At 55.9% G+C, this 23,379-nt stretch overlaps 1 protein-coding gene across 1 annotated transcript; it reads left to right on the forward strand.

Annotated features, from left to right (window-relative positions):
• The first annotated feature begins 1,223 nt into the window (after nucleotides 1-1,223).
• Nucleotides 1,224-22,772, forward strand: E2F2 (E2F transcription factor 2). The gene is made up of 7 exons (XM_045782525.2): nucleotides 1,224-1,926; nucleotides 7,320-7,425; nucleotides 9,434-9,653; nucleotides 10,254-10,412; nucleotides 12,313-12,427; nucleotides 14,438-14,630; nucleotides 19,334-22,772. The coding sequence occupies exons 1-7, from the start codon at nucleotides 1,675-1,677 to the stop codon at nucleotides 19,597-19,599; spliced, it is 1,311 nt and encodes a 436-aa protein (XP_045638481.2). The 5' UTR covers nucleotides 1,224-1,674; the 3' UTR covers nucleotides 19,600-22,772.
• The last annotated feature ends 607 nt before the right edge of the window (nucleotides 22,773-23,379 follow it).

Here is a 23,379-nt window from a genome sequence, read left to right on the forward strand (position 1 = left end):
CTACGAAGTCTGGGCTCTTGATCACCGTGCATTAGTGCCACCTCGTCTTCGAGGTCTGAGGATGAGGCCCATGAAGCTGGGGACTGACTCTGGAGGGTTTTGAATGCCAGCCTCAGCCCCGCATAGAAATCACGCAGCACCAGGCAGGAATCTGCAGACCTGGAGTTTAGCTTCTGGCAACTCCACCACTCACTGGCCAAGGTCACATCTTGGAGCCTCAGCATCTCTAAGCTGGAGAGACTGGGAATGTAAATGGATTATCCGCAATGAGGTTTTGAATAGGGGAGGAAGGCTCTTGTGACAAAAGGATTGTTTAGGAGAAACATGGAGATGTTCAAATATTTACTGAGTGTGTGGGTCTGGGAATGTCCCTGAGAACAAGACAGAGCTCTGCATGCTGGACCCCCTGCCCCCACCCAGGCCTGCAAGGGGCAGGCACAGCTTGGCAGGGTGGGGGAGAAACCTTTTATTGGAACAAACAAGTGTCCAGATTGGACTGCCAGTTCTCAAGGCAGTGAATCTCTCTGTGTGATCTTGGGCAAGTTATGTAGCCTTTCTTTCTCTCCGTCCTTACCGCAGAGACCATCATGCCTCCTCCAGGGATTGTTGGATTCAATGAAATCAAACAACTCATGCAATGACCTAGCAGGGTGCCTGGCATAGCAGCAGACATTAGCGTCCTCCTATGAAGAGGTGTAAATATTAGGCTCCACCCATCGCCCCCTGCCAAGAAAGAAAACAGGTTCCTGGCTTTCATTTCAGCAGGGCAGAAAAAGGAAATAAAAGCGTATATGCTAAGTAAGCAACCATGCAAAGTAACAAAAGGGCTTTGGCCTGGGTAATGTGCTGCTGGGTCTGGGCTCAGGACAGGACTCCGTGCCCAAATCCCCCCCCCCCCCCCCCCCCCCGGTATCCTGGCCCATTCCTCAGCGGGCCCGGCGCTGCTCCGGCTGCTTCTGCAAGGTACGGGAACCACCCTCCCAGCCTGTTTCGCGGGCTGCTAGGGCCGGCGGGTGCCCGGCGACAGGAGGTGTGGCGGCCCCTTTAAGCTGCAAAGCTCGTGTTGCAATCGCAGCCTTGGGGACCTGTCCTTTCCGGGGGGTGGAGCCTGTGCCTATAGCGGCGGCCAACCAAAGCGCGGCATTTTCCGCGGGAGATCCGAATTTCGCGGCACGCAGTTTGGCGCTAAAAAAAAAAAAAAAAAAAAAAAAAAAAAAGAAGAAGGAAAAAAGAGGCAGAGAAAGACTTGGGGACCAGAAAGCCAGGCGAGAGGGAGTCGGTGCAATCGGCCCCCCTTCCCCGTCTGAGCGCATCGCGTCTCCTCCGAGCCCCCGGCGACCCCAGAGACCCCTGCCGGGAGCCAGCCAGACCCTAAGCGCCAAGGCCTTTCGGGGGCGCGGGGGCGTCCCGGGTCGCCGCCGTCCTCGGGACGGGACAGCCCCTGGCCGTGCCGCCGCCGCCGCGGGGCGATCTCCAAGCGGGGATCTCCAAGCGCTTCTCGGCTCGGCGGCGGGCCAGGAGGGGAGGGTCCGGCCTTGCCCAGCAGGCGTCCATTGGCGGCTTCCCCCGGCCTCCGCGCCATGCCTCTGGCCGTGTGAGCCTCCGCGGGCTCCGGAGCCCGCAGGTGCCCGCGGGCGCGCCAGGCCCGGTTGGGGAGGGGGCGCTGCGCTCGCCATGCTGCGAGGGCCCCGGGCCCTGGCTCCAGCCTCCGGGCCGCCCTCGAAGGGACTGCCCGCGATGAGCCCTACCGAGCTGTGGCCACCCGGCCTCAGCAGCCCCCAGCTCTGCCCGGCCACCACCACCTACTACACCTCGCTGTACCCGCAGACTGTGCCTCCCACTGCGGCGCCCGGCACCTGCCTCGACGCCACCCCCCACGGACCGGAGGGCCAAGCTGTGCGATGCGTGCCGGCTGGCCGGCTGCCGGTAATGCTGGGGACCTCCCCACCGCCGCCCACCGCTTCTCCCTGTGCTTTCGCGGGTGTGGGAAAGGAGGGAGGGGCGCCTGGGACCCAGTTTGAACGAAGCAGGTCGAGTTGGGGAGGGAAAAGAGAGCTTTCAGCTTCCAGAACACCCCATTGCCCTGCATATCTGAGTAGAAGAGCCCTTCGTTTTTCGGACTTGGGATGAAATAACCTCATCCATTGGAGTGGAGCGGAACGAGCACTGGATTGGGAGTGCGGAGACCCAACCCACTACCCCCAGTGCACCGTGTGACCTTGGGGAAGTCCACGGAGCCGACATTGCCACCGTTCCTTCATTCTTTCCTTCATTGTTTGGTCCAGAGACCGGTACTGGGCATCTGCTGTGGTCCCGGTATAGGGCTTGGTCTGGGCTTATGGTGGGGACTTTAACACGGGGTCAGGGGTAGGGTGTCTCTCAGGTCGTCTGGCTTGGACAGACTCTTAAATTTCCTGTACAGCCAACTCTTTCCCAATTATCTGCCCTATGTCTCTCCCAGGCCCAGTCTTCCCTCTCAGACAGCCAGTAGCAGGTGCAAATTGGGGGCAGCCCCCTGGGTTTCCTATTCAGATGGACTTTTCCTTTCTCAAGCCCCCAGGCCATTACCAGGGAGGGCCCAAAGTGTGGTGGCACTAGGTACAGGGTGTGTTTTGTGGGAGTGGAATTCCTGGAGCCCTTGAGAATGGAAACAACCTCAGGGTGGGGTGGGAAAAGCCCCGGGGGAATTGGGTGGTGGATGGGGAGCTTGGTTTCTGGTCCTGACTGCCACTAATTCAGTGTGTCCCTGGACAAGTCTCGGCCTCGGTCTGGGCTTTCATTTCCTTTTCTTGAAAATGCATGTGTCCATGGGGACTTGGGCTAACTCATCTCAGGTCATTTCCAGCTCCTGGTCCTGGGTTTTGGAAAGAGGCTCCAGGGAGGGGAGATGGGAGTGCTATAGTTTGCTTCGTTGTGAGTGGTGAGTAAGTTCGGGTACAGAGAGATAAGTCCAGCCCTCAGTGCTGTAGAGGCTTCTGGTCAGACTTTTGTCAGTGGACAGGCGTAGACCCCCAGCCTTCCCTAGTTGCAGCAGGCACAAGTCCCTGCTACAGGAATCATGCTTTGCCCATGCTCAAGGCTTTAAACTTTCCAGAGCCCCTTCCTGCACATGATTTCCAACGAGGAGGAAGGAGGCAGGGGGGCTATTCCCATTTCACAGGTCAAGCAGCCAAAGATAACTGAGGCTGGGTACCTATCTTATGTTTAGCATTTTACAACCTAACACAGTTTTGTACCCCGGAAAGTAGGAGGCATGAGTAGCTCCAGGGAGAAACTGAGGCACACAGTGAGGATGTGATCTGTCCAAGGTCATACAGGGAGATGTATGTGGTCTCTTCCCTGCAGCCTTGACTTTACGCAGCACTGCCTGACCTGCACTGCCTGACCGAGGAGCTGGGTGCCCCGGGGGGGGGGGGCGGGGGGAAAGGCTCGGTGGCGGGTGCATTCTCCTCTGGCCAGCTGCTTTCAGGCGCCCAGGCGGGGTTTCAGTGGCTGCGTTTCAGTAACAGCTGTGGTTTTGAACTGCTTCCCTCCCAGAGGAGCCCGAGTGCATCTGTCTGTAGCTCCCTCCCAGAGGGGCTCAGTGATCACAGCAAGAATAGTTCTCTTTTACTGAACGCTTCTCGTGTGCCAGGCACTGCTTGGAACTCTTCACGTTCCTTATCTTGGCCAAGATGCCTGGGATGAGGCATCTTACAGATGAGGAGACTGAGCAGAGACGTGAAGTCACTTGTCCAAGTCACAAGCCAAGAAGTGGGAGAGTCTCCTTGCATCAGACTACCCTAAAGTCCTGCCAGGGCCCCCTCACCCATCAGATGCCCCATGGCCCCCAGCCTCATGGGCAGGCCTGGCCCCCTGCTTACTCATTTTACCAGGGTGTGACCTGGAACAGTTCCAAACCCAACCCTGGGTGTGGCTGCTTGGTTTGTGGCCAGGCTGCAAAGTGCAGGGTGAGTAGGATTTGTTGGGGAGCTGCTGTTTAAAGGGACCTCGGGGATGGCAACCAAGTTCAATGGCAGAATGAAGGCCTGAGCCCTGGTCTCCTCACTCCCTGTCTGGGGCTCTTTCCAGCACCCTCTGGGGAAGGCATGGGATGTTCCTCTATGGAGTCCCTCGTCCAGCCAGGTACAGCACGAGATTCTGTCTCATTCCCACAGGACTCTGTGAAGAGGGTGGGATTCTGCACAGTTCTCCTTCCTTTCGTCTCTGTTTTCCGAAGTCCCCCTGAGAACCATGAAAGCAAAGTAACATTTTAAAGAACCACCATCCAGGGTGGGTGAGATGTGGAAAAGCAGGCTACGGAGTGGTAGAACTGGGATCTGGGACACTTACTCCTACCCCCCTCCCCCCATCGTCTAAATTAGGACATGGGACTTGGGAGAAACCCGGCTCCATCCCCTGTGTGACCTTGCCCTCCTTCGAGCCCCACCTTTGTCACCTTGCCGCCCAGAGTGGGGTTGTGTCTGGTCGTCTCCGACCCTCTCACTTCTGGGGCTGCCTGAGGAAGGAGCTTCACTCTTCTCCCTTGGGGTTGGCAAGGGGAGCTTGAATCCTAAGCAGGCCTTTAGGGGCTGCCTCCTAAGAGGGTCCAGGTTAGAGCCAGACTGGCCTTTGCTCTTGGCACAGCCCCGTCTCTTCAGCCTAGCTCTGAACTTTCCCCTTGCTTCGCCCCTGGAGCCTTAGTGATAGCAGCTTCTGTGTGTGAGCAAAGCGCTTTGCTGCACTGTCGCCGAGTCCCCGGCCCAGGTGGAGCAGACCATCCCCATTTTACAGGTGGGGTCCAGAGGTCAGCTGACCCTCTGAGCTCACCCAGCTAGGAAGGCGGAGGGCTAGATGGGAACCCAGAGGGGTCTGACTCCAAAGCCTTCGCTCAGGTTCTCCTTGGCCCTCATCTTTCTGGGCTTGTCCTCTGCCACTTCTGTTCTGTAGGCTCAGGCCCATCCATGGGCTGTGCCCCAAGGTGTCAGGGAGATGTCCTTGGATGAGGGACATTTTGCTGCTTGGGGACCCTTGAAGTACAGGGTAAAGGGAGGGAGAGTAAGGGAAGGGAGGGAACTGGTATGTGTATATAAAGTAACTGGGGCGGGTGGGCACAGCCAGGCCTTGGCTGAAGTTCTAGCAAAATCTGGGGGAATGTGTGCGAAAGAGCTGAGACGGCCTGGTACATGGCTTCGGAGTCAGACAATCCTGAGTTCAAACTCTGGCTCTGCCCTTTGTCTGTGTGACCTTGGGCTCATGGCTTACCCTCTCTGAGTCTCCATTTCTCTTCTGTCGAGAGAGATTGCCAATACTGGTAGTGCAGGACTGAGGAGCACGTGATAGGCCCAGTGCAGATACTCTGTCAAGGTCCTTCCTTCTCCCCGCTCTGCAGGTAGTGAGTTTCTTCCTCGTGTTCTGTGAACTCAGCAGGGCCTGGCTCCTGTCGGCTGGGGGAAGTGGATGGGGCTGGGGAGACTCTGGGCTGCCCCACCTCTGCCTCGGGTAGAACTCAGCTTGACTTCTGTTCCTCTCCCTGCTTTTGGCATTCCTTCCTGGGGGGTGGATGAAGGGTCCTGGGCTGGACAACTTCGATCAGGATTGATAAAGACATTGAAGCTCACCTAGTCCCAGTTACTCCAACTGTTAAATGGGGCTTGGTGGTGCTAGGGAGACTCGGTGAGGTGATGAATGTTGGGGCTCGGCCCAGGGCACGTGGAAGTTCTCAGTGAATGACTGGGCCTTTATCTAGAGACAAGATAGGTCACATTCTCTAGAATCTAGGATCTCACCAGCTGAGAGGTTAGAAAAAGAATGTTCCAGAGAGGAATGAGCAGGGAAGTGTTTGGATCATGTCCAGGTCTGGATAGGGGTGGGAGAGAGAAGCATCATATCCAGGCTCCTCAAACCAAGGAGCGGGTCTCCCGGAATCAGTCCAGGAGGACTTCCTGGAGGAGGCAGGAGTGGGGAGGGGAGCTGATAGCCGGAAGAGCTGTCACCACTTCCCACACCTGTCAGCCCAGCTGTGCTCAGCAGCAGTTAGAAGTCTCAGCCCTGCCTAGCATGACCTCACTGTCAAAGGTTAAAATAGGCCTCTCTGTCCCAACCAGCTTAGGGGTGTCTGGGTGATTAGGGGAGAGGGAGAGAAAGGAAATGTGCTCAGTGGCTCCCTGAAGGGTGTGTCAAGGAAGAGGCCAAGCCTGGATTTCAGAGAAGGGACTCTGCATTTTCTGAACACCTACCGTGTGCTGAGCCCCAGGCTGAGCACTTTGCAGGAGTTATCTCCTTGATTCCTCAAAATGGTCCCTCAAGGCAGGTGTTTTCTGCCCCATTTTACGGAGGAGGAAACTGAGGCTCCTAGATGTAGAGCACTTCCCTAGTCAGACACATGCACACTGAGTCCCCGAAAGAGCTGGGAGAGTCAAGGCCAGGCCTCTGACCTATGCCCCAGTGCCCCAGTACCCTAGCCCTGCCCCTGCCCAGCCCTAACAGGAGAGAGGCCCCTTCCGGGCCAGTGCAGCTTCTGGGCCTAACTGGGGCCTGGTGGCAGTGGGGTGGAGAAGAGCAGATGGGTCTGTGGTTTGATTTCCCCAGCAGGTGTTTCCCAAGCTTGGCGGGAACAGGCAGGGGGAGCAGGGGGACCTCAGCTGTTTGTCCTTGAGATGCAGGGGAAGGATTCATTGTCTGCCCCTCTCAGCAAAGAAAGAATGGCAAATGGAGTCTATTCAGGAGGCCCTGGGGCCCTTGAGCTGGAGCCCAAACATGGGGGTGGGGAATGTTTGCTCTGCTTCCCGACGCGGGCACCTCCCTGGGGTGTGGCACGGAGCCAGGAAGTCCCCTGGGCCTGGGCGGGTGCCCAGCCCCACCCTGATAAGGGCCAGCTGTGGGGCTGTGATGGGCACCGGGGCAGGCCGGGCCAGCTGCTCTTACACTTGTGGGGCGGGAGGCTCCCCCCAGCCTGATGTGGTTTAGGTCCTACCCACTCCTTCCTCCCTGCATCATTCTCTGCGTGGGGGTTGGGGGGTGGCGGATGTAGAAGTGACCTTGGGGCCCGGTATTAAGGAACCCTGAGCTCTTGGCCAGACTGGCTTCGGTCGTCCCCAGGTACCTGCACCTCAGGATAAGTGTCCTGTGGTCCTCAGAAAACGACTCCCTTTCCCCTGAAAGCTCACTTGTCAACTCACTGCTGTTTCCTCACCAAGCGCAGTGATGTTTCTCCGGGACTGGTGGTAAACTGAGGCACAGAAAGCAGCTGCCTGTGGCCTCCGTGCTTTGATCCCGACTCGGGGAAAGACTGAAGGAGGAACGATTCTCAAACTCTGCCTCTCTCTCCTCTCTCCAAGGCCAAAAGGAAGCTGGACCTGGAGGGGATCGGGAGGCCCGCAGTCCCTGAATTCCGGACTCCCAAGGGGAAGTGCGTTAGAGTGGACGGCCTCCCCAGCCCCAGAAGTAAGCCGTGCTGATGGGGCATCTAAGGGCAGGCTCAGGACGGGGGTGCGGGGGGGCAGGGGCAGAGGGCAGCAGCCCTACCCACGTCAGCAGGAGTGACATGTGTGGCACGCTTCCCGGGTTACAAGGCAGTTTCCTCTGTGCTCTCTCATGGGACCCTGCCGTCGTTAGCACTCCCCCCCTTTCGCTGACGAGGCAGTTTGAGACTCAGGGCTTGAGTGACTTGCCCAAGGTCACACGGCTGGTGGGGGGGCTGGGCGTCAGGACCCAAACCCAAGCTGGCACCGCATCTTCCCCACACACACCACTCTCGTGACCGGAACGTGAGCTTACTCTTTCTTTAAAAAGGTTGTTGTATTTAGTCAGTCTGACCTTTTCTAAAAGAGAGAATCCAGCTCCAAGAGGAGCGGGGCTAGCCAGGGTCTTTGCCCCACAGGCAGAGAGCTGAATGAGCGATGCCAAGGGCGGGGAAGCTTGGATTGTTCTAGCCCCGTGCCTCAGAGCTTAAGATCCAGAGGCCGCCCGGGTGGTGTCCTTCGAAAGCTAAGCTGCAGGGAATTTCTACTCCTGCCTCTTGATATGTTCAATCAATATCTTTTTTTTTTTAATTTTGTTTATTCATTTGAGAGAGAGAGAGACACCCAGCGAGAGAGGGAACACAAGCAGGGGGAGTGGGAGAGGAAGAAGCAGGCTCCCAGCGGAGGAGCCTGATGCGGGGCTCGATCCCCTAACGCCAGGATCACGCCCTGAGCCAAAGGCAGATGCTTAACGACTGAGCAACCCAGGCGCCCCTCAATCAATATCCTGATTCCAGCCGGAGTCTTAGTAACTTATGTTAGGGAAGACCAATAATTTGGGGGGTCAGAGACCTCATGAAGGAGGTCTGTCCCCGGGTGGGAAGCATGAGGGTCAGGAATCTGGGGGTCTGGACAGGGCTTTGGTCATAGCCGTCTCATCTGTAAAACGAAGCCAGAAAGCTGGCCCTCCCGTTGGCGGGTAGAGGCTGCCTGGAACGTTCTACTGAGAGATACTAAGTGCGCTAATCATTTAGTCGGATCTGCCGAGGGGGCAAAACCTGACCAAAACTGTGTGCCACGTGCCTTCCATCCGTAAGTGAAGGGGTCCTAAAGTCCCCTTCCAGAGGAGTCTGAGGCTCTCCAAAACCCAGTTTCCAGAACTCCTTTGGCCGCTGGCTTGCCATATGACTTGCAAGTCACTCGATTGCCAAAGTCCTCTTGCGGTTCACGATGCCGTAGCTAGGATGTGGTCTTGTGACATCAACCTCATTAAGAAAGGATTTTTATTCATGAACCTGCCCCGTTGGACATTGTAGGACTGATTCGTTTCAGATAATCATTAGGCTACACGTGGAAAGAAAAAGCAAGTCGAAAAATGTGCTCGAATCCCAGCCCATCGTCCTCTTTCTCTCCTTACCCTAATTCCAGATTCTTGAGATAGCTGGCAGGAGAGGGTAATGGTTAAGAAGACTCCGGAGCCAGGCTGCCTGGAGTTAAATCCCAGCTTTGTCCCTTTGAGCTGAGGGAGCTGAGCGAGTTACTTTACCTGTTTCTCAGTATCCTCATCCATAAAATGGGACGGATGTACAGCAGCCTTACAGGGGGTTGTAAGGATTGAACTTGCTGTGTACGGAAAGCGCTTCGAACAGTGGCCTACACACAGTGTTTGTCATTGGTGCTGGTGGTGTTACTGCGGCTGCCCGAAGCAATGGTGCAAAGGCGCTCTGAACCAGGAGTTCGGACGCTTGGTTTCCAGTCCTGCCCCCGCTCCTGACCGTGAGACCTTAAACAAGTCACCTTCCCTCTCCAGGTATCAGGTTCCCTGCCTGGACAGTGGTGGCGAACGACCTTCTCCTCACACTGCTCTGTAACCCGGAAAGTGGTTGCTCCTGTGTTCATGGGAAGGGTGGCGCTTCGCAGGTCCTGATCCGTGGATGGGGCTCCCCAGGCGGGCTCTCCCTGCGTGGTGACTGGGCCCCTTTCCCCCTTAGCCCCCAAGTCCCCCGGAGAGAAGACTCGGTACGACACGTCGCTGGGGCTGCTCACCAAGAAATTCATTTACCTCTTGAGCGAATCCAAGGATGGGGTCCTGGACCTGAACTGGGCCGCCGAGGTGCTGGACGTGCAGAAACGCCGCATCTATGACATCACCAACGTGCTGGAGGGTATCCAGCTCATCCGTAAGAAGGCCAAGAACAACATCCAGTGGGTGTGAGTGCCTGCGCTGCGGCCGACGGCACTCGGAGGGGGGTGCACGTGCGGTGGGTGAAGGTGGGGGGGGACGCGACATCCAGCGGGTGTGTGTCGGGGCTGGAGCTGAGACCTGCGGAGGCCGAAGAGGACCCCAATCTCTTGCATTGGGGATCCCAAGATTCCCCTCTTCTAGCTTAAAGAAGTCCACTGGGAGCTGGGCTGTAGCAACCCACAGTCCTTCCAGCTCTAAGATCTGAGTCCTCTGGGCTCCTTTCCTCCTACGAAGACCAGAGCAGACCTGCAGAGAACCCAGGCAAGGCATGTGGGGGAGGCTGCGGTGGAGGGTGGGCCGTGTTGAGAGCCCCTCAAAAGTGGGGTCAGGCTTGACTTGTTTCTTTTCCCTAGCCCAAGCCCCGAACTTCAGTCTCCATTCCTGACAGCTCCCTGGGAGCTAGACAGGACCACTGATCGGCACAGCCCAGGGGGCAGCGTGGTAGACCACGCCAGTGGCCGCATTCTGGGGTTTCGCACCGTCTGTGTGGGTCTGCACGGCAGCCCTGGGGTTGGGGCCCCTGGATGTGGACTGAGGCTCATACTGGGGGACTGCTCTGTTCCCAGAGGCAGGGGAATGTTTGAAGACCCCACCCGGCCTGGGAAGCAGCAGCAGCTGGGGCAGGAGCTGAAGGAGCTGATGAGCACGGAGCAGGCCTTGGACCAGCTCATCCAGAGCTGCTCTCTGACCTTCAAGCACCTGACTGAGGACAAGGCCAACAAGAGATATCCTGCCTGGTGGGGGGAAGCGGACAGGGCCCTGTCGCCTGCGCACATCCATCCTGGGTTCGTGCCCCATCGCCCCGCAGCGGGAGTTCACCGTCGGGGCCCGGCATGTCTGTTTCTGCCTTCCTCGGTGGCTTTTCCTCACAAGTCTATCGAAGGTACTCTCGTTAGAAAAGCAAGTGCATTTCTTTAAATCTGGAAAATGGAGAAAAGAAAGAAGTAGTTGCCACCCTAACATAGCCATTGTTTCTCACCTGTGCACAGGGTACATGTTATTAAACATAGTGTGGGTCCGCTCAACACGACAGCTCATATCCTGCCTTCCTCCACTTAGTCTATCCCCATAGGCAGGTTTTGTTATGTTTTTTTAAGGTTCAATTTATTTATTTGACAGAGAGTGGGAGAGAGAGTGAGAGAGAGCACAAGCAGGGGGAGCAGCAGAGGCAGAGGCAGAGGCAGAAGCAGACTCCCCACAGAGCAGGGAGCCTGACGCAGGGCTCGATCCCAGGACCCTGAGATCATGACCTGAGCCGAAGGCAGACGCTTAACGACTGAGCCACCCAGGCGCCCCTACCATAGACAGTTTTTAATGTTGCTACGAATCCTCCCTATTTGCTCGATCCACAGGGAATTGCTGCTGTTGGACCATGCTTTTCAGAAACAGCAACCTCATGTGATTTAACCTCGTATCTAGAATGATTTGAGGCTGTCCTGCTCAGACTACATTCTGGTTTGTTGAGAAGGCCTAGAATCAGCATCTAGACTGATTCGAGATTTCTGCTTTTATAAAGCAGGATTGTGATGACTATCTTTGTATAGAGAACATTTTCCTGTATTATTTACTTATTTCCTTAGATTCTTAGGATTGAAATTATAAACATGGACTTTGCTAAGGCTTTTCATACATTTTCCCCAAATGGTTCAACCGTCTCATTGGTTTTTGGATCTCATCTTGTATTTTTGGAAGGATGCCGGGCATCGGGAGAAATATAAAGAAATAAGACAAGTCTTACTATCTGCTCAGAGATAATGATCTAGTCTGCGAGGTAAAGTTTTTTTATTTTTATTTTTTAAGATTTTATTTATTTGACAGAGGGAGACAGCGAGAGAGGGAACACAAGCAGGGGGAGCAGGAGTGGGAGAAGCAGGCTTCCCGCTGAGCAGGGAGCCCGACGCGGGGCTCGATCCCAGGACCCTGGGATCACGACCTGAGCCAAAGTCAGACGCGTAACAACTGAGCCACCCAGGCGCTTCCCCCCCCCTTTTTTTAAAAGATTTTCTTTATTTATTTGAAAGAGAGAGACAGCACAAGCAGGGGGAGCAGCAGAGGGAAAAACAGACTTCCCGCTGAGCATGGAGCCTGGCGCACATGGGGCTCAATCCCAGGACTCCAAGATCATGACCTGAGCTGAAGTCAGACACTCAAGCAACCGAGCCACCCAGGCGCCCAAGATAAAGTCTAAAAAATTGACGTGAGGCAGCATTTTTAAAAAATTGAATAAAAAAAGGATTTATACTCCCATCTGTTTTCTAAAGGATCCAAGGTAACATGATATTAAAAGAACAGTTGATCATTTTTGGTTATTTCTAAGCTGTGTAAGGAGTGAAAAAGAGATGTTCAGAGGCTTAGCCTGGCAGGCTAGGGGTTTGAATTTTTTTTTTTTTTTAAGATTTTATTTATTTATTTGACAGAGAGATAGCCAGCGAGAGAGGGAACACAAGCAGGGGGAGTGGGAGAGGAAGAAGCAGGCTCCCAGCGGAGGAGCCCGATGTGGGGCTCGATCCCGGTACACCGGGATCACGCCCTGAGCCGAAGGCAGACGCTTAACGACTGCGCTACCCAAGCGCCTCTAGGGGTTTGAATTTTGACCGTTACTTCCCTTGACTCTCCTGTCCCTACACTGGCCTACGTGACTTACCAGGACATCCGTGCCGTTGGCAACTTTAAGGAGCAGACGGTGATCGCGGTCAAGGCCCCTCCCCAGACAAGACTGGAGGTGCCCGACAGGAGTGAGGTGAGAGGGGGACCATTCGGTGGAGAGCAGGTTAAGGAGGGTCCCAGGCTGCTCTGTAGGCTCTGTCCCTGGCACGGCCTGGCCCCAAGCTTCCCTGATCCATTCTGGTGCCCATAGCAAGATGGGTGGTCTCCAAGCTGGGGCAGCGATGGCGGGAGCCGGAAAGGACAACAGATGTCAGCTACCGGCCCAAGAAAATCTCTGCTTTTGGCACCTTTCTGCACCCACCTGCCCCTGCATTCCTGTGCCCACACACCGTGGGATTAGTGCCCACCATAATCCTTTCCTGCTAACCATGAGCGCCTAGGATAAGACCCAAATTCTTACTCCTTCCTTATGAGCCCCTCTGTGCTCTGACCTCACTAGCCTCTTCTCTCATGCCTTTGTTGGAGCCACACTGACATCTCTGCAGTGTCCCCACCACACTAAGCTCGTGCCCAGTATAAGACCTTCTGATGCCTCTCTCTCCAGCTGAAACACTCGTCCCTTTTTCTGCCTGGTTTACTGCTAATTGTCCTACAGGTCTCAACTCAAACGTCACTTCCTCAAGGAAACCTTCCCTGATTACCCCCCTCCCCCAGATTTCATAACTACCTATGCTTTGCTTTTCTTTTCTTTTTTTTGAAGATTTTATTTATTTATTTGACAGAGAGTGAGTGAGCGCACAAGCAGGGGGAGGTTCAGAGGGAGAGGGAGAATCAGGTTCTCCGCTGAGCAGGGAGCCCGATGTGGGCTCAATCCCAGGACCCTGAGATCATGACCCAAGCCAAAGGCAGACACCCAACCGACTGAGCCACCCAGGCGTCCCTGCCTGTGCTTTTCTACTGCACTCAACGTCCATTCGCTGGGAGATGTTGGTGATTATGTGATTAGGTTGTGCTTCACCTGTTAGAGGGTAAGTGCCACAAAAGCGTGTTGCACGCCTGTGGTACCCCCAGCCCAGAGCTGGGCACATCATAAGTGCTCAGGAAATAATTCTTTTAATGGAAGGACATTAAGATACATGGGGCCCCACCCCTGCCTTGAAGGAGTTCAGGACCTAGTGAGAAAAAGACCCAAGCAAGCAGTCACCTGGCCATTTATAGACTTAAGGTGCCCAGAGGGCCCAGACAAAGGACAGTGGGAGGAAGAGCCCATAGCTGGCTATAGGTATGAGTTGCTAAAGAATGAACAGGATTTTTGTCAGGGGGAATAGAGGTAGAGAGAGGGCCCTGCAGGGGCACCAGGGAGGAGACTGGAGTGTGTGCTGGAATGGCATGTGTGTAGTTGATGGTGGCAGGGAGGAAGCACCGGTAGGAAGGCCAAGTATCAGGACTCTTGGTTATAAGTAACAGAAAGCCAAGTCCAGATGGCTTAAGTCAGGGGTGAGGGGTGGAGGGGACTGTGGGGAACCAAGTGACAGGTCCAGAGAGAAGATTTGGAAATTACAGGCAAGGCTAGATGCAGGAATTCTAACTATGACTTTCGCTTCGCCCCGTGCTCTCTGTCTTTCTCTGCCATTCTCTGTGCTGTTTCCATTCCCAGGTGGCCTCCCCTCTTCCAGGGGCAAAGGTAGCTTTTGTGATCCCAGCCCCGAGACCCCAGGGAGAAGGGAGCTTCCATTTCCAAGTCCGGCACACGTCCTGGGTCTGATGCTAGGGAACTGAGCTGAGTCGTGTGCTTCCCTGAACTAGTCACGGTCATTGTGACTTTCCCAGCCTGCACGCCAAGCTCACCCACCAAAGTTGGGAAAGGTGGCGTCCCCCCAAATTACATGACTTGAGAGTGGGAGAGGCGTGGTTTCCCGAAGGAAAATCAAGATATTCCCCCTCAGAGAAGGGAGCCTGGGGGCCAGACAGGCAGAAGGAGCAGGTGCCCAACCCAGGTCAGATGGGGCACGGTTGGGGCCCAGCTCAGGAGCTGAGCTTGCTCACGCGGAGGATGGGAGCCCTGGGGGTCCGCCCGTTCACCCCAGCCCATGAGTCTGCCCAGCTGCCCAGAGCCGTGACCTGGCTTCTCCTCTTCCTCCAGGAGAACCTGCAGATATATCTGAAAAGCACACAGGGACCCATCGAAGTCTACCTGTGCCCAGAGGAAGTGAGGGACCCGGACAGCCCTGCCCGGGAGCCCCTCCCCCCCACCTCCCCCCTGGGCCCCAGCCCTGACTCCATCCAGCCCAGCAGCAGCACTGACCCTGGGATGACAGAACCCACGGCATCCCCAGGTAGGACCCTCTGTCCAGAGGGACAGGAGGTGGGGAGAGCAAACAGCCTTAGAGGTTCCTCTTCCATGGCAACATTTGCTGGGCAGCGAAGGGCAGCTCGCGCTCTATACTTCATAAAGTGCGCGCGCGTGCGTGCGTGCGTGCGTGTGTGTGTGTGTGTGTTCTTGTCTCAGTCGGGGGGCTGACGCTGCTCTGGGGCGGAGGGTCCTGGGTTCAAATCCCTGTGTTTCCAGTTACCAGCTGTGTGACCTTGGACAAGTCACATGACCTCTCTTGGCCTTAGTCTCATCTGTAAGTTGGGCACAGTAATAATAGTATCTACTTTGTAGGTTGTGAGGATTGAATGAAATCATATAGGTAAAGCCCTTGGGACGGTGCTCGGCAGAACCTGCTGGCGATTCTTCTCGTTGCTAACCTGCTAGAACCACACTTTTAGGATGACTCCTAACAGCACAGCTCCTGGCACTCAGGAAGCCCGTGGTAAATAGGAACTGCAGCTTTGGGAAGGCAGGCTGGACTAAGGTTTCTTTTTTTAATTAATTAATTTTATCTTTATTTTATCACTCTTCTTTGTAACAAGGATTTTTTCAAACCATGACTATATACTAGGTGTGTCTATGTGATCACATTACTCTTCACAGCAATTCTTGAGGTAGGTGCTATTGTTCCCAGTTTAGAGATGAATAAACTGAGGCAGAGAGGTGCTGCGATGCGCCCAAGTCTCCTAGTTGGGAGGCGACAGAACTGTGTCTTGACCCTCGGTCTCCACAGTCCTCTCACCATGAGGCTCGGAACAGATCAAGGAAGGGGCTCCTGACCGGAGCAGCTCCCCCCTGGCTAGGAGGTGGACCGCAAAGCTAAAGCTGGCCATGGCTGGCAGGAAGTAGCACGAGGCAGTCCCCAGGGAGCAAAGAGGCAGGAGAGATCCCAGGGAAGGAATCTGAAAGGAGTAGAAGTGGGTGTCTGGGAAGGCCCTTCCCCCAGGACGGTTTTTGCCCTTTACTGGGCTCACACATCAGGTCAGACTGACAGATCCTTCGAGGCTATGGAGGCCAGTGTTCAACTTTCTGTTTCTTTAGCAGCAGAATTCTCTTAAGTAGAACTCTGGTGTTTAAACAAACCAGAGCTCAAACTGGTCTGACGGAAGAGGCTTGGTGGGGCGTCCACAGAACACGGGCTGGATTCCATTTCTTTAACTCAAGGGTCCCCAGACTATTGCCTGCAGGCCAAATCTGGCCCGTTTTTAAGTGGCCCGTGAGCTAAGAATGGTTTTCATATTTTTAAAGAGTTGGGGGGCAGGAGGAAAGTGACTGTGTGACAGAGACTGTAAGTATCTTGCAAACCCTAAAATACTATCCGGTCCTTTACAGAAGTTTGCTGAGCCCTGATCTAACTCAGCCCTTCATTTGACACATGAATAAGCTGAGGTTCAGAGAGGGCGAGTGACTTTCCTAAGGTCACACAGCAAGTTGGAAGCAGAGCTTGGACAAGAGCCCAGATCCCCAGCTCTTCTCTGGTGATCTCTGCTGTGTCCCCGTCTGGTCAGGGGAGCCGGGCTTCTCCGTGCGCCAGCCATCTGTCCTCCAGGCCCCTCCCAGTGCCTATCTCCCACACCAGACCTGTGCCCAACCCTGTTCTCCCTCCTGCTTCGATCTGCCTTCTCACCCCACCGTCAACATGCACACAGCTCTCCGAGTTAGAAGCACTGTCACTTCCGATGTCCTCTGAGACCTGGGGCAGAGGAGGGGGACCCTCCCGCATAAGCCAGGGTGAGGTTTTCACCTCGGTTTTACGGATCAGTTGTACTCCCAGAAGGAGTAGAGGCTGACAGAGCGCTTGGTGGTGGGGCCAGCCCAGGAGCCAGCTCTGTGCCATGGGTGCCCTTCTCCACCCCCGCCGTGTGGTCTCTTAGTGACATCCTTGTGAAGGGAACAGAAGGACATTTCCTGGAAAGCGTGTACACACACACACACACACACACACACACACACTCCATGTTCTGGCCCGAAGCGGAGCCATTTTGAAGTCTGAGAGCCAGAAGCCACCCCCAGTCTGGGGACCCTGGCATCACCAGGGGGAAGTCCCGAACCCTTTGGGGCCTCAGTGTCTCTCATCTGGCACAGAAGGGCTTGGGAGAAGGGTCGTGTCTGCCATGTCGCCAGGCTCTGACATTCTGAGGTAAACATAAATGTTGCTCCCGCGCGGGAGGCCACGCTGGGTGGGGTCGGGCCTACACCTCGCCAGCCGTGCCTCGGTGGCTGCAGGCCAGTCACTGCGGCCCCTCAGAGCCACTGTCCTTGCGTCTCTGAAACTGGGACCCTTGAATCTCGCTCACGACTTCGGGTGGGTTACGGGCAGTGAGACAGCGAGGATGTGATTGTTTAAAAAGCCTCCGCGAGCCGGGCGCCTGCGCCGTGTGGTTCGGAGACGCAGACGTGTGAGCAAGAGCGTGATAAGCAGGCGAGGAGCAAGGTCCGCCCGCCGCAGAGGCTTCCACGCGCCTTATCTCGTTGCTGTTCAGCACGTCAGGGAGGTGGAGCCTTATTTTTCCTCCAAGTAAACTGAGGCTCCAGGTCCTACAGCTGGTGCGGGCTGGGGCTGGGGTCCGAGCCCGGGGCCTCCCCCTCCTCCCAAGCCAAGCCTTTCTCTAGAACCCCTGCAGGCCTCAGCAACCCGCTAGAGAAACACGCCACTTTTTGCCTCACGTACATTTCATTGGCTCCTTTGAGCCTCAGTTTCCTCATCTGCAAAGAGGGGTCCCAGTGTTGCCTCCTGCGGGGCCCCTTGAGGAGGTGAAGTGCGCCTCCCCTTGAGAGCAGGGCCGGCCACGGTAAGCCCTTGGCAAACCGGCATGCTTCTTATCGACAAGGGCTCTCTCCCTGCACCTGTCCTTGACTCCTCTCCGCACCCCTGCGAGGTGGGGACAATCGTCCCCATGTTAGAGGTGCGCAAACAGAGGCTCGTCTGCATTCAGTCACTTGCCCACAGATGCACGGTGAGGAAGAGGCTGTTCAGGCCGACACACCAGCACGGCCGTGTTTTCCAAGGAATGTTTGGTTGGGGTTTAAGGCATGACTCAAACAGTCAGATTCTGGGCACCGGGAAATATTTGGAGGGGATTTCCAGTGCCTTCTTCGTCGTGCCGGTGTAGCAAGTCAGCCTCCGACCTCTAAGGAGAAACGCACTTGGTGTGCTCGAAACAGCCGAGCCAGTGTAGCCAGAGAGGCAGGGTGTGGGCGGGAGGAGGGACGAGGGAGCAGCAAGGCAGGCAGGCGCCAGACCAGGCAGGGCCTTCCCAGCGCTGGTGGAACTCGGCTTTTCTTCCCAACCATTTTGAAGCTAGAGCACAGACTTCGAGGGTCAAGGCAAGGTGACCGGTAGGGAGGCCCCAGCAGCGGTCTCGGTGAGAGACGATGGGCTAGCCCAGGATCACAGCAGCGGAATGGAAGAGAAATGGGCAGCTTGCAGAAATCACCCGGCTGTGGAAATGACCGATCTCACTGCCGGACTGGGTGCTGGGGAAATGGCAGGATTCTGTGTGATTCTCCGGCCTTTTGGCTTAGGCCGCTGCGTGGGTGGTGGTCTATTAACTGAGGGGGGAAGACCAGGAGTTTGGTTTTGACGTGCTAAGTTCTGGGGGAGCCGAGACATCCACGCAGAGGTGTTGCTGGAGCCCAGAGCTCGTGGGTGAGGTCCAAGCCAGAGGCGTCCGCTGCGAGGGGTAGGTCTAAGGGATTTAAAGCCGAGGGGTGGCTCTGGTCACCTGGGAAGACGGGCAGCCAGAGAGAGGAGTCTGAGGATGGAGCCCTAGGGCCTTGAGGGCTTAGAAGTGAGGAAGAGGAGAAGGATCCAGCAAAGGAGATGGAGAAGAAGCAGCCAAGGAGGTGAGAAGAAACCCAGGAGAATCTAGTGTACTGGAGCCAAGGGAAGAAGGTGTTTCCAGAAGGTGTGAATAACGGTGCCAGATTCTGCTGGAGGGTCAAATAAGATGAGGCCGAGAACCGACCATTGGGTCCAGCAATAGGAAGTCACTGGTCGGCTGGCATGGTGGACACAGACCCCAGGTTGGAGGAGGTTGAAGAGTGAATCGTGGTGGGAAAGTAGAGGGCGACCCCAGGCAATTCTTGATGAATTTTGCTATGAAAAGGAGCAGCACACTGGGCTGGGAACTGGAGGGGGTCATGAGGTCCGGGAGGATGCTTTTTAAAGACAGGAGTCATTAGAATGTGTCTGTGTAATGATAGAAATGATCTGAGAGACAGAGAGAGAGAGAGAGATTGGTGATGCAGGAAACAGAGGATGTGGCTCCAGGGGCCAGAGCCTTGACGGTGAGGGGTGTGAGGGTTTTTTGGCTTTTTTAAAGATTTTTATTTTTAAGTAATCTCTACACCTACCGTGGGCCTCAAACTTACAACCCCGAGATCAAGAGTCGTGTGCTCTTCCAACGGAGCCAGCCGGGCCCCCCAAGTGGGTAGGGCTTGGAGAGCAAGAGATCCACCTCCTTCGAGAGGAGAGAGAATGAGGGCAGTGTCTAGAGCTGTGCCGGGAGAGGGAGAGTGGGCCCTGCGATTGGGTGTGGGGCAGGTTAGGAGAGAAGCAGCACTCGTTTAGAGAACGGGGGAGGGCTCTTCCTGGGCTCCGAGGGCTGACCAGAGGCTTTCGGGCACCAGGTCCAGGTACGATCTCTGTGTGCTTGTCTCCAGCGCCAGCGCTGACTCCCCAGCAGATCCCGCAGCCGCCCCCGCCCCCGCCGCTGGTCCCCCTGGAGGCCACCGACAGCATGCTGGAACTGCCACACCCACTTCTACAGCAGACTGAGGACCAGTTCCTGTCCCTGCCGTGCAGCTCTCCCCTGATCAGCTTCTCCCCGCCCCTGGACCAGGACGACTACCTGTGGGGCTTGGACGGGGGTGAGGGCATCAGTGACCTCTTCGACTCCTACGACCTCGGGGACCTGCTGATTAATTGAGTGGCCCTGCCTGCCCCCAGCAGCCTGCCCCTGGCTCTACCTCCTCACAGACTGACAGGACCTCTGCCCGCGCAGGGACGTGGGACACAAGGTGCTGCCCTCAGGGTAGGGGGGCCTCTTCTCTTTCTTACCCCCCGGCCAGCCGAAGCTGTCTCGGCCAGAGTGGGGAGGTACGTAGAGGATTTGGGTGAGGAGTGTATCAGGAGTTGGGTCCTCTCCGTCCTCATGGAAGCTGGGCCCGGGGAGGCCCACCCAGCTTCTGACCTCTAACCTCCCACATGAAGGGCCACAGGTGAGGCAAACAGGTCCAGGGAAAGGCCCTGCCCCCGCCTTTTGGGAGGAATTAGGACCCTGAGTTTATCAAGAAGCACTTAATGCCTTTGTATTTATTTCAGGTTGAGTTTTGTTTGTTTGTCTTCCCTGAGTTTTTAGCAGGGAGATTGTTCTAGTTTCTAGTAAGACTTCTCAGATGGACCCAGTGCTGTCCACGGTCCAGGGGCAGGCCAGGGCTTCCAGGGCCCCCGGCCAGGTCCCCGATTTCCCTGCAGCAGTGGGCTGGGTCTCTGGGGGGGCCATCCGGTCTGCTAGAACGCTACGTGCACTTAGGCCTCGTAATTCTAGTAAGTGGTGGCTGCAGGCCCTTGGGCTCCACCTGCCCGTGGTCTCCCGCGGAGGCACCAGCCTTGGGTTCCTGGTCTCCTCTGTCCCAGGGGGGTCGCAGGGAGCCATCCCAGAGCTGGCGTCATCAAGGCTGCAGTTACGGAGACCCACTTCCCATGGAACCCCTACCTCTCCGTCCCCTTACAACACGGAAAACGACCCTCTAGGGAGTCAGCACTGACAGCCCCCCCCGCCCCCCGGGAAACATGGACAGGAACATGGAAGCCGCTACAGGCCTGCTGAGGGCACCTTTCCTCCATTTGTGCCTCTTGCTTGGGCCAGGGGCTGTCTTACAGTGAGCTCCTGGCAGGGAGTGGCAGCCAAGAAACTGCCAGAAAGCACACCCTCTGGTAGCGGCTGGTATCCTCCCCTTCCCTGGAAGGATTTTTTTCTTCATTGAAGGGAGTCATTCTTTAAGGATCTGCTCTCCCCGAAGCTCTCACATAGACCTCCCCCACCCCAGGACAGCCGTGACCAGGATTTGGTGGCATTTTGGCTCCTTTTGTCACTGGAATGCCAAAGGGCTGACAGGGAGTAGTCTTCATTGCAGACCAGACCTTGGCAGCTGATGGGGAGACAGGCTTTTGTTACCGCTTCAGGCTTAGGGTCCTGAGAAGGTCTCTTGCCCTGCCCCCACCCCCAGAGGCTTGCCCATCCCACAGTGTCTCTGAAGCCCACTTTGTGGGGGAGGGGGTCAGCTCTCCTCCCCACCCAACCTGGGGTGAGGCTGCTCGGGGATGAACCAAGGCTGTGCCCTCTGGAGAGAGGCCGCCAGGGATGGTGGTCTAAGAGGCCCACCGCCCACCCTCAGGGAGCTAGGTTTCCTCAGGGGCTCAGCTGGGCAGCACTTTTTTTTTTTTTTAAGTTTGTAGCATTAAGTTGGTTTTAAATATGAAGTTGGCCTCATGGGCTGGCTCCTGAGCTCACCGGAGGCTGGCGTCTGGAGCTGGGGAGGTGGACTTCTTTGGGGGTGGGGTCTGGTGTGAGCTAATGCCCAGATGGGGATGGTGTCCCGTGTCATTTTTGCAACTTCCCGGGCCCCTCACTGTGCCCTCTCAGGAACAGATGTCCAGCTCTGGAAACAGGGCTAATTTTGTATGCTTTACAGAGATGCTTTTGGTCTCCTCTCCCCACATACTCACAGGGAGTCTCATCAGAAGCCTGTTTGGCCGCCCACTATGTCAGGGTCAAGGGACTGCCTTGGCCCTTGGGCAAGGGACAGGAGTGTTGCATGGAATCTGGTTGGGGCATGTGGGGCCAAGATGGCCTTGCTGTTCTGAGGTCTCTCGTCTGCCACTGAGGCATGTCCCATCTCTGAAGACAGAGACGTTTGACCTCCATGCCTTTGGCTTTGTCTAGAGTTTTCTCCTAGAATTAAATCAGAGAAAAAGGAGAAGAGGCCTGCAGGACCCACCGGGAATGAGTTTAACAGTAAAGTCGGGCCAGAATTCGAGCTCATTCCCCAAACGCTGAGCCATAGTGTTGGACAGAGGGGCTGCCCCTCGGGCCCAAGGCCTGTACCCTGAGCAGCTGCCCCTGTTCTGTGCTATCCCCTCCATACCCTGCCTAGTCCCGGGGCTGGACAGCCCAGGCCAAGCCTCAGGCTGGGGGGTTGACAAGCTCATGCCTCTTTCTTGCCAGTGACGCTTGAAACCTCTCAAGAGTTCCATCAAGTGCTTTAAGCATGCCTTTTGGATGGTATTTCCTTTAGGGGCCATGTAAACTTTAGGACTAGGGAGGAAGAAAAGCTACTTTTCTTTCTGAGGTACATTATTTCCGCCAGGACATTTCCCGGCCCCAAGTCACCTGTGTCCCCGGGGGCACCAGAGGCTCGGCGGCTCCAGGGAACTCAGTAGCATTACGTTGTGCGTGCGTAGAGTTGGAGATTGAGAGAGATTTCTTAAAACCAGGGACGTGCTCCCATGTCCCTTCCCATGAAAAGTATTTGCCAGCCCCGTGTGGTGTCCCTTCTCTGCAGCAATGCTGTGGTTGGACTGGGGTTGCTGTGGGAGGACGAGGGGGATGGCGAAGCTCAGAAAGCTGGTTCTGGGAGGGGATTGACTTGACTTTCTGTCCTCCAGCGTTCTCAGCCTCAGTTTTGCAGTGTTGCGTTCCTAGTAAAAGCGTTTGGGTGTTCCCGCCTCCGAGCGTCGCGTGGCTTTAGTGTGTTTGAAGTGAAAGCCTTTTGGGGTTGTTTGCAAGCAGCTGTCTGGTTCTCATCATTGTGTCCCAGGGTCCCCACCTCAGCCTGGGACTCTGTTCTCCCACGAGGACCCTTGGTGACCAGAAGCCCAGCCAGCCCACGGGCTCCTGGGTGAGGGAAGAAGCCTGGTAGATGGCAGGTGTGTCTCGAGGGTGATGAGGCCCAGGGGCACCTGGTCCCTGTGCTGGGACTCTCCACAGGTCACTTCCCCCTGGTCTGGTTCTTGCCCCGGGTCCTGCCTTGGTGAACACCATGTAAACCTCCTGCGTTGTGATAGTCGGGCATTAAATGACAACTCTGGACACCTTGATTCTTGTGCATTCTGAAGGTCATTACCAAGTGTGGGTCTGGTCCTCCCAGGTCGAAGGTGGGGACTATCCTGACCACCTGGCTGATTTCTCCCCAGAAACAACCTCCCTTTCCCACACTGGCTTACTACCAAGCCTGAAATCTCACCACCAAGACCCTGAAAAGTTAGCGGTACCCGGACTGAAAATGTGAGCACCTCCCGTGCTCTGTCTCCACACCTCTCAGCTGGACGGTTTGGAAAGCTCGTGACCCATTCTTCTCCATCCCATCCTTCGTATCAGTGGCTGTCAAAGTGTGGTCCTCAGACCAGCATTACCTGGGAACTTGTGAGAAAGACATAGTCACAGGCTCTGCCCCAGACCTTCTGGAACTCAGGGTGGGACCCAGAATCTGTAGCTTGGTGAGCCCTTCAGGAGATTCTAATGCAGCTGAAGTTTGGGTACTCATCCCCTCCAGCACCCCAGAGTACCCTCGAAAATGCAGTTCGGATCGTGTCTCTCCTATTTAATGGATGGCTCCTCTCTGCCCTCATGTCCTTTTCAGTTGGCATAAAAGTCCATTTACAACATGACCAGTGGCTTACCCTACCTCTCCAGCCTCACTGGCCC

Source organism: Ursus americanus, chromosome 33 (assembly GCF_024610735.1).
Source record: "Ursus americanus isolate L20-20 chromosome 33, mUrsAme1.1.p, whole genome shotgun sequence".
NCBI classification, from domain to species: Eukaryota; Metazoa; Chordata; class Mammalia; order Carnivora; family Ursidae; genus Ursus; species Ursus americanus.

Excerpts from the sequence above, each read along its gene's own strand:
- E2F2 (XM_045782525.2), top strand. The coding sequence starts at position 1,675 with ATGCTGCGAGGGCCCCGGGCCCTGGCTCCAGCCTCCGGGCCGCCCTCG. Across the intron at positions 1,927-7,319 it reads TGCCGGCTGGCCGGCTGCCG|GCCAAAAGGAAGCTGGACCT; the intron begins GTAATGCTGGGG and ends CCTCTCTCCAAG. Across the intron at positions 7,426-9,433 it reads CGGCCTCCCCAGCCCCAGAA|CCCCCAAGTCCCCCGGAGAG; the intron begins GTAAGCCGTGCT and ends TTTCCCCCTTAG.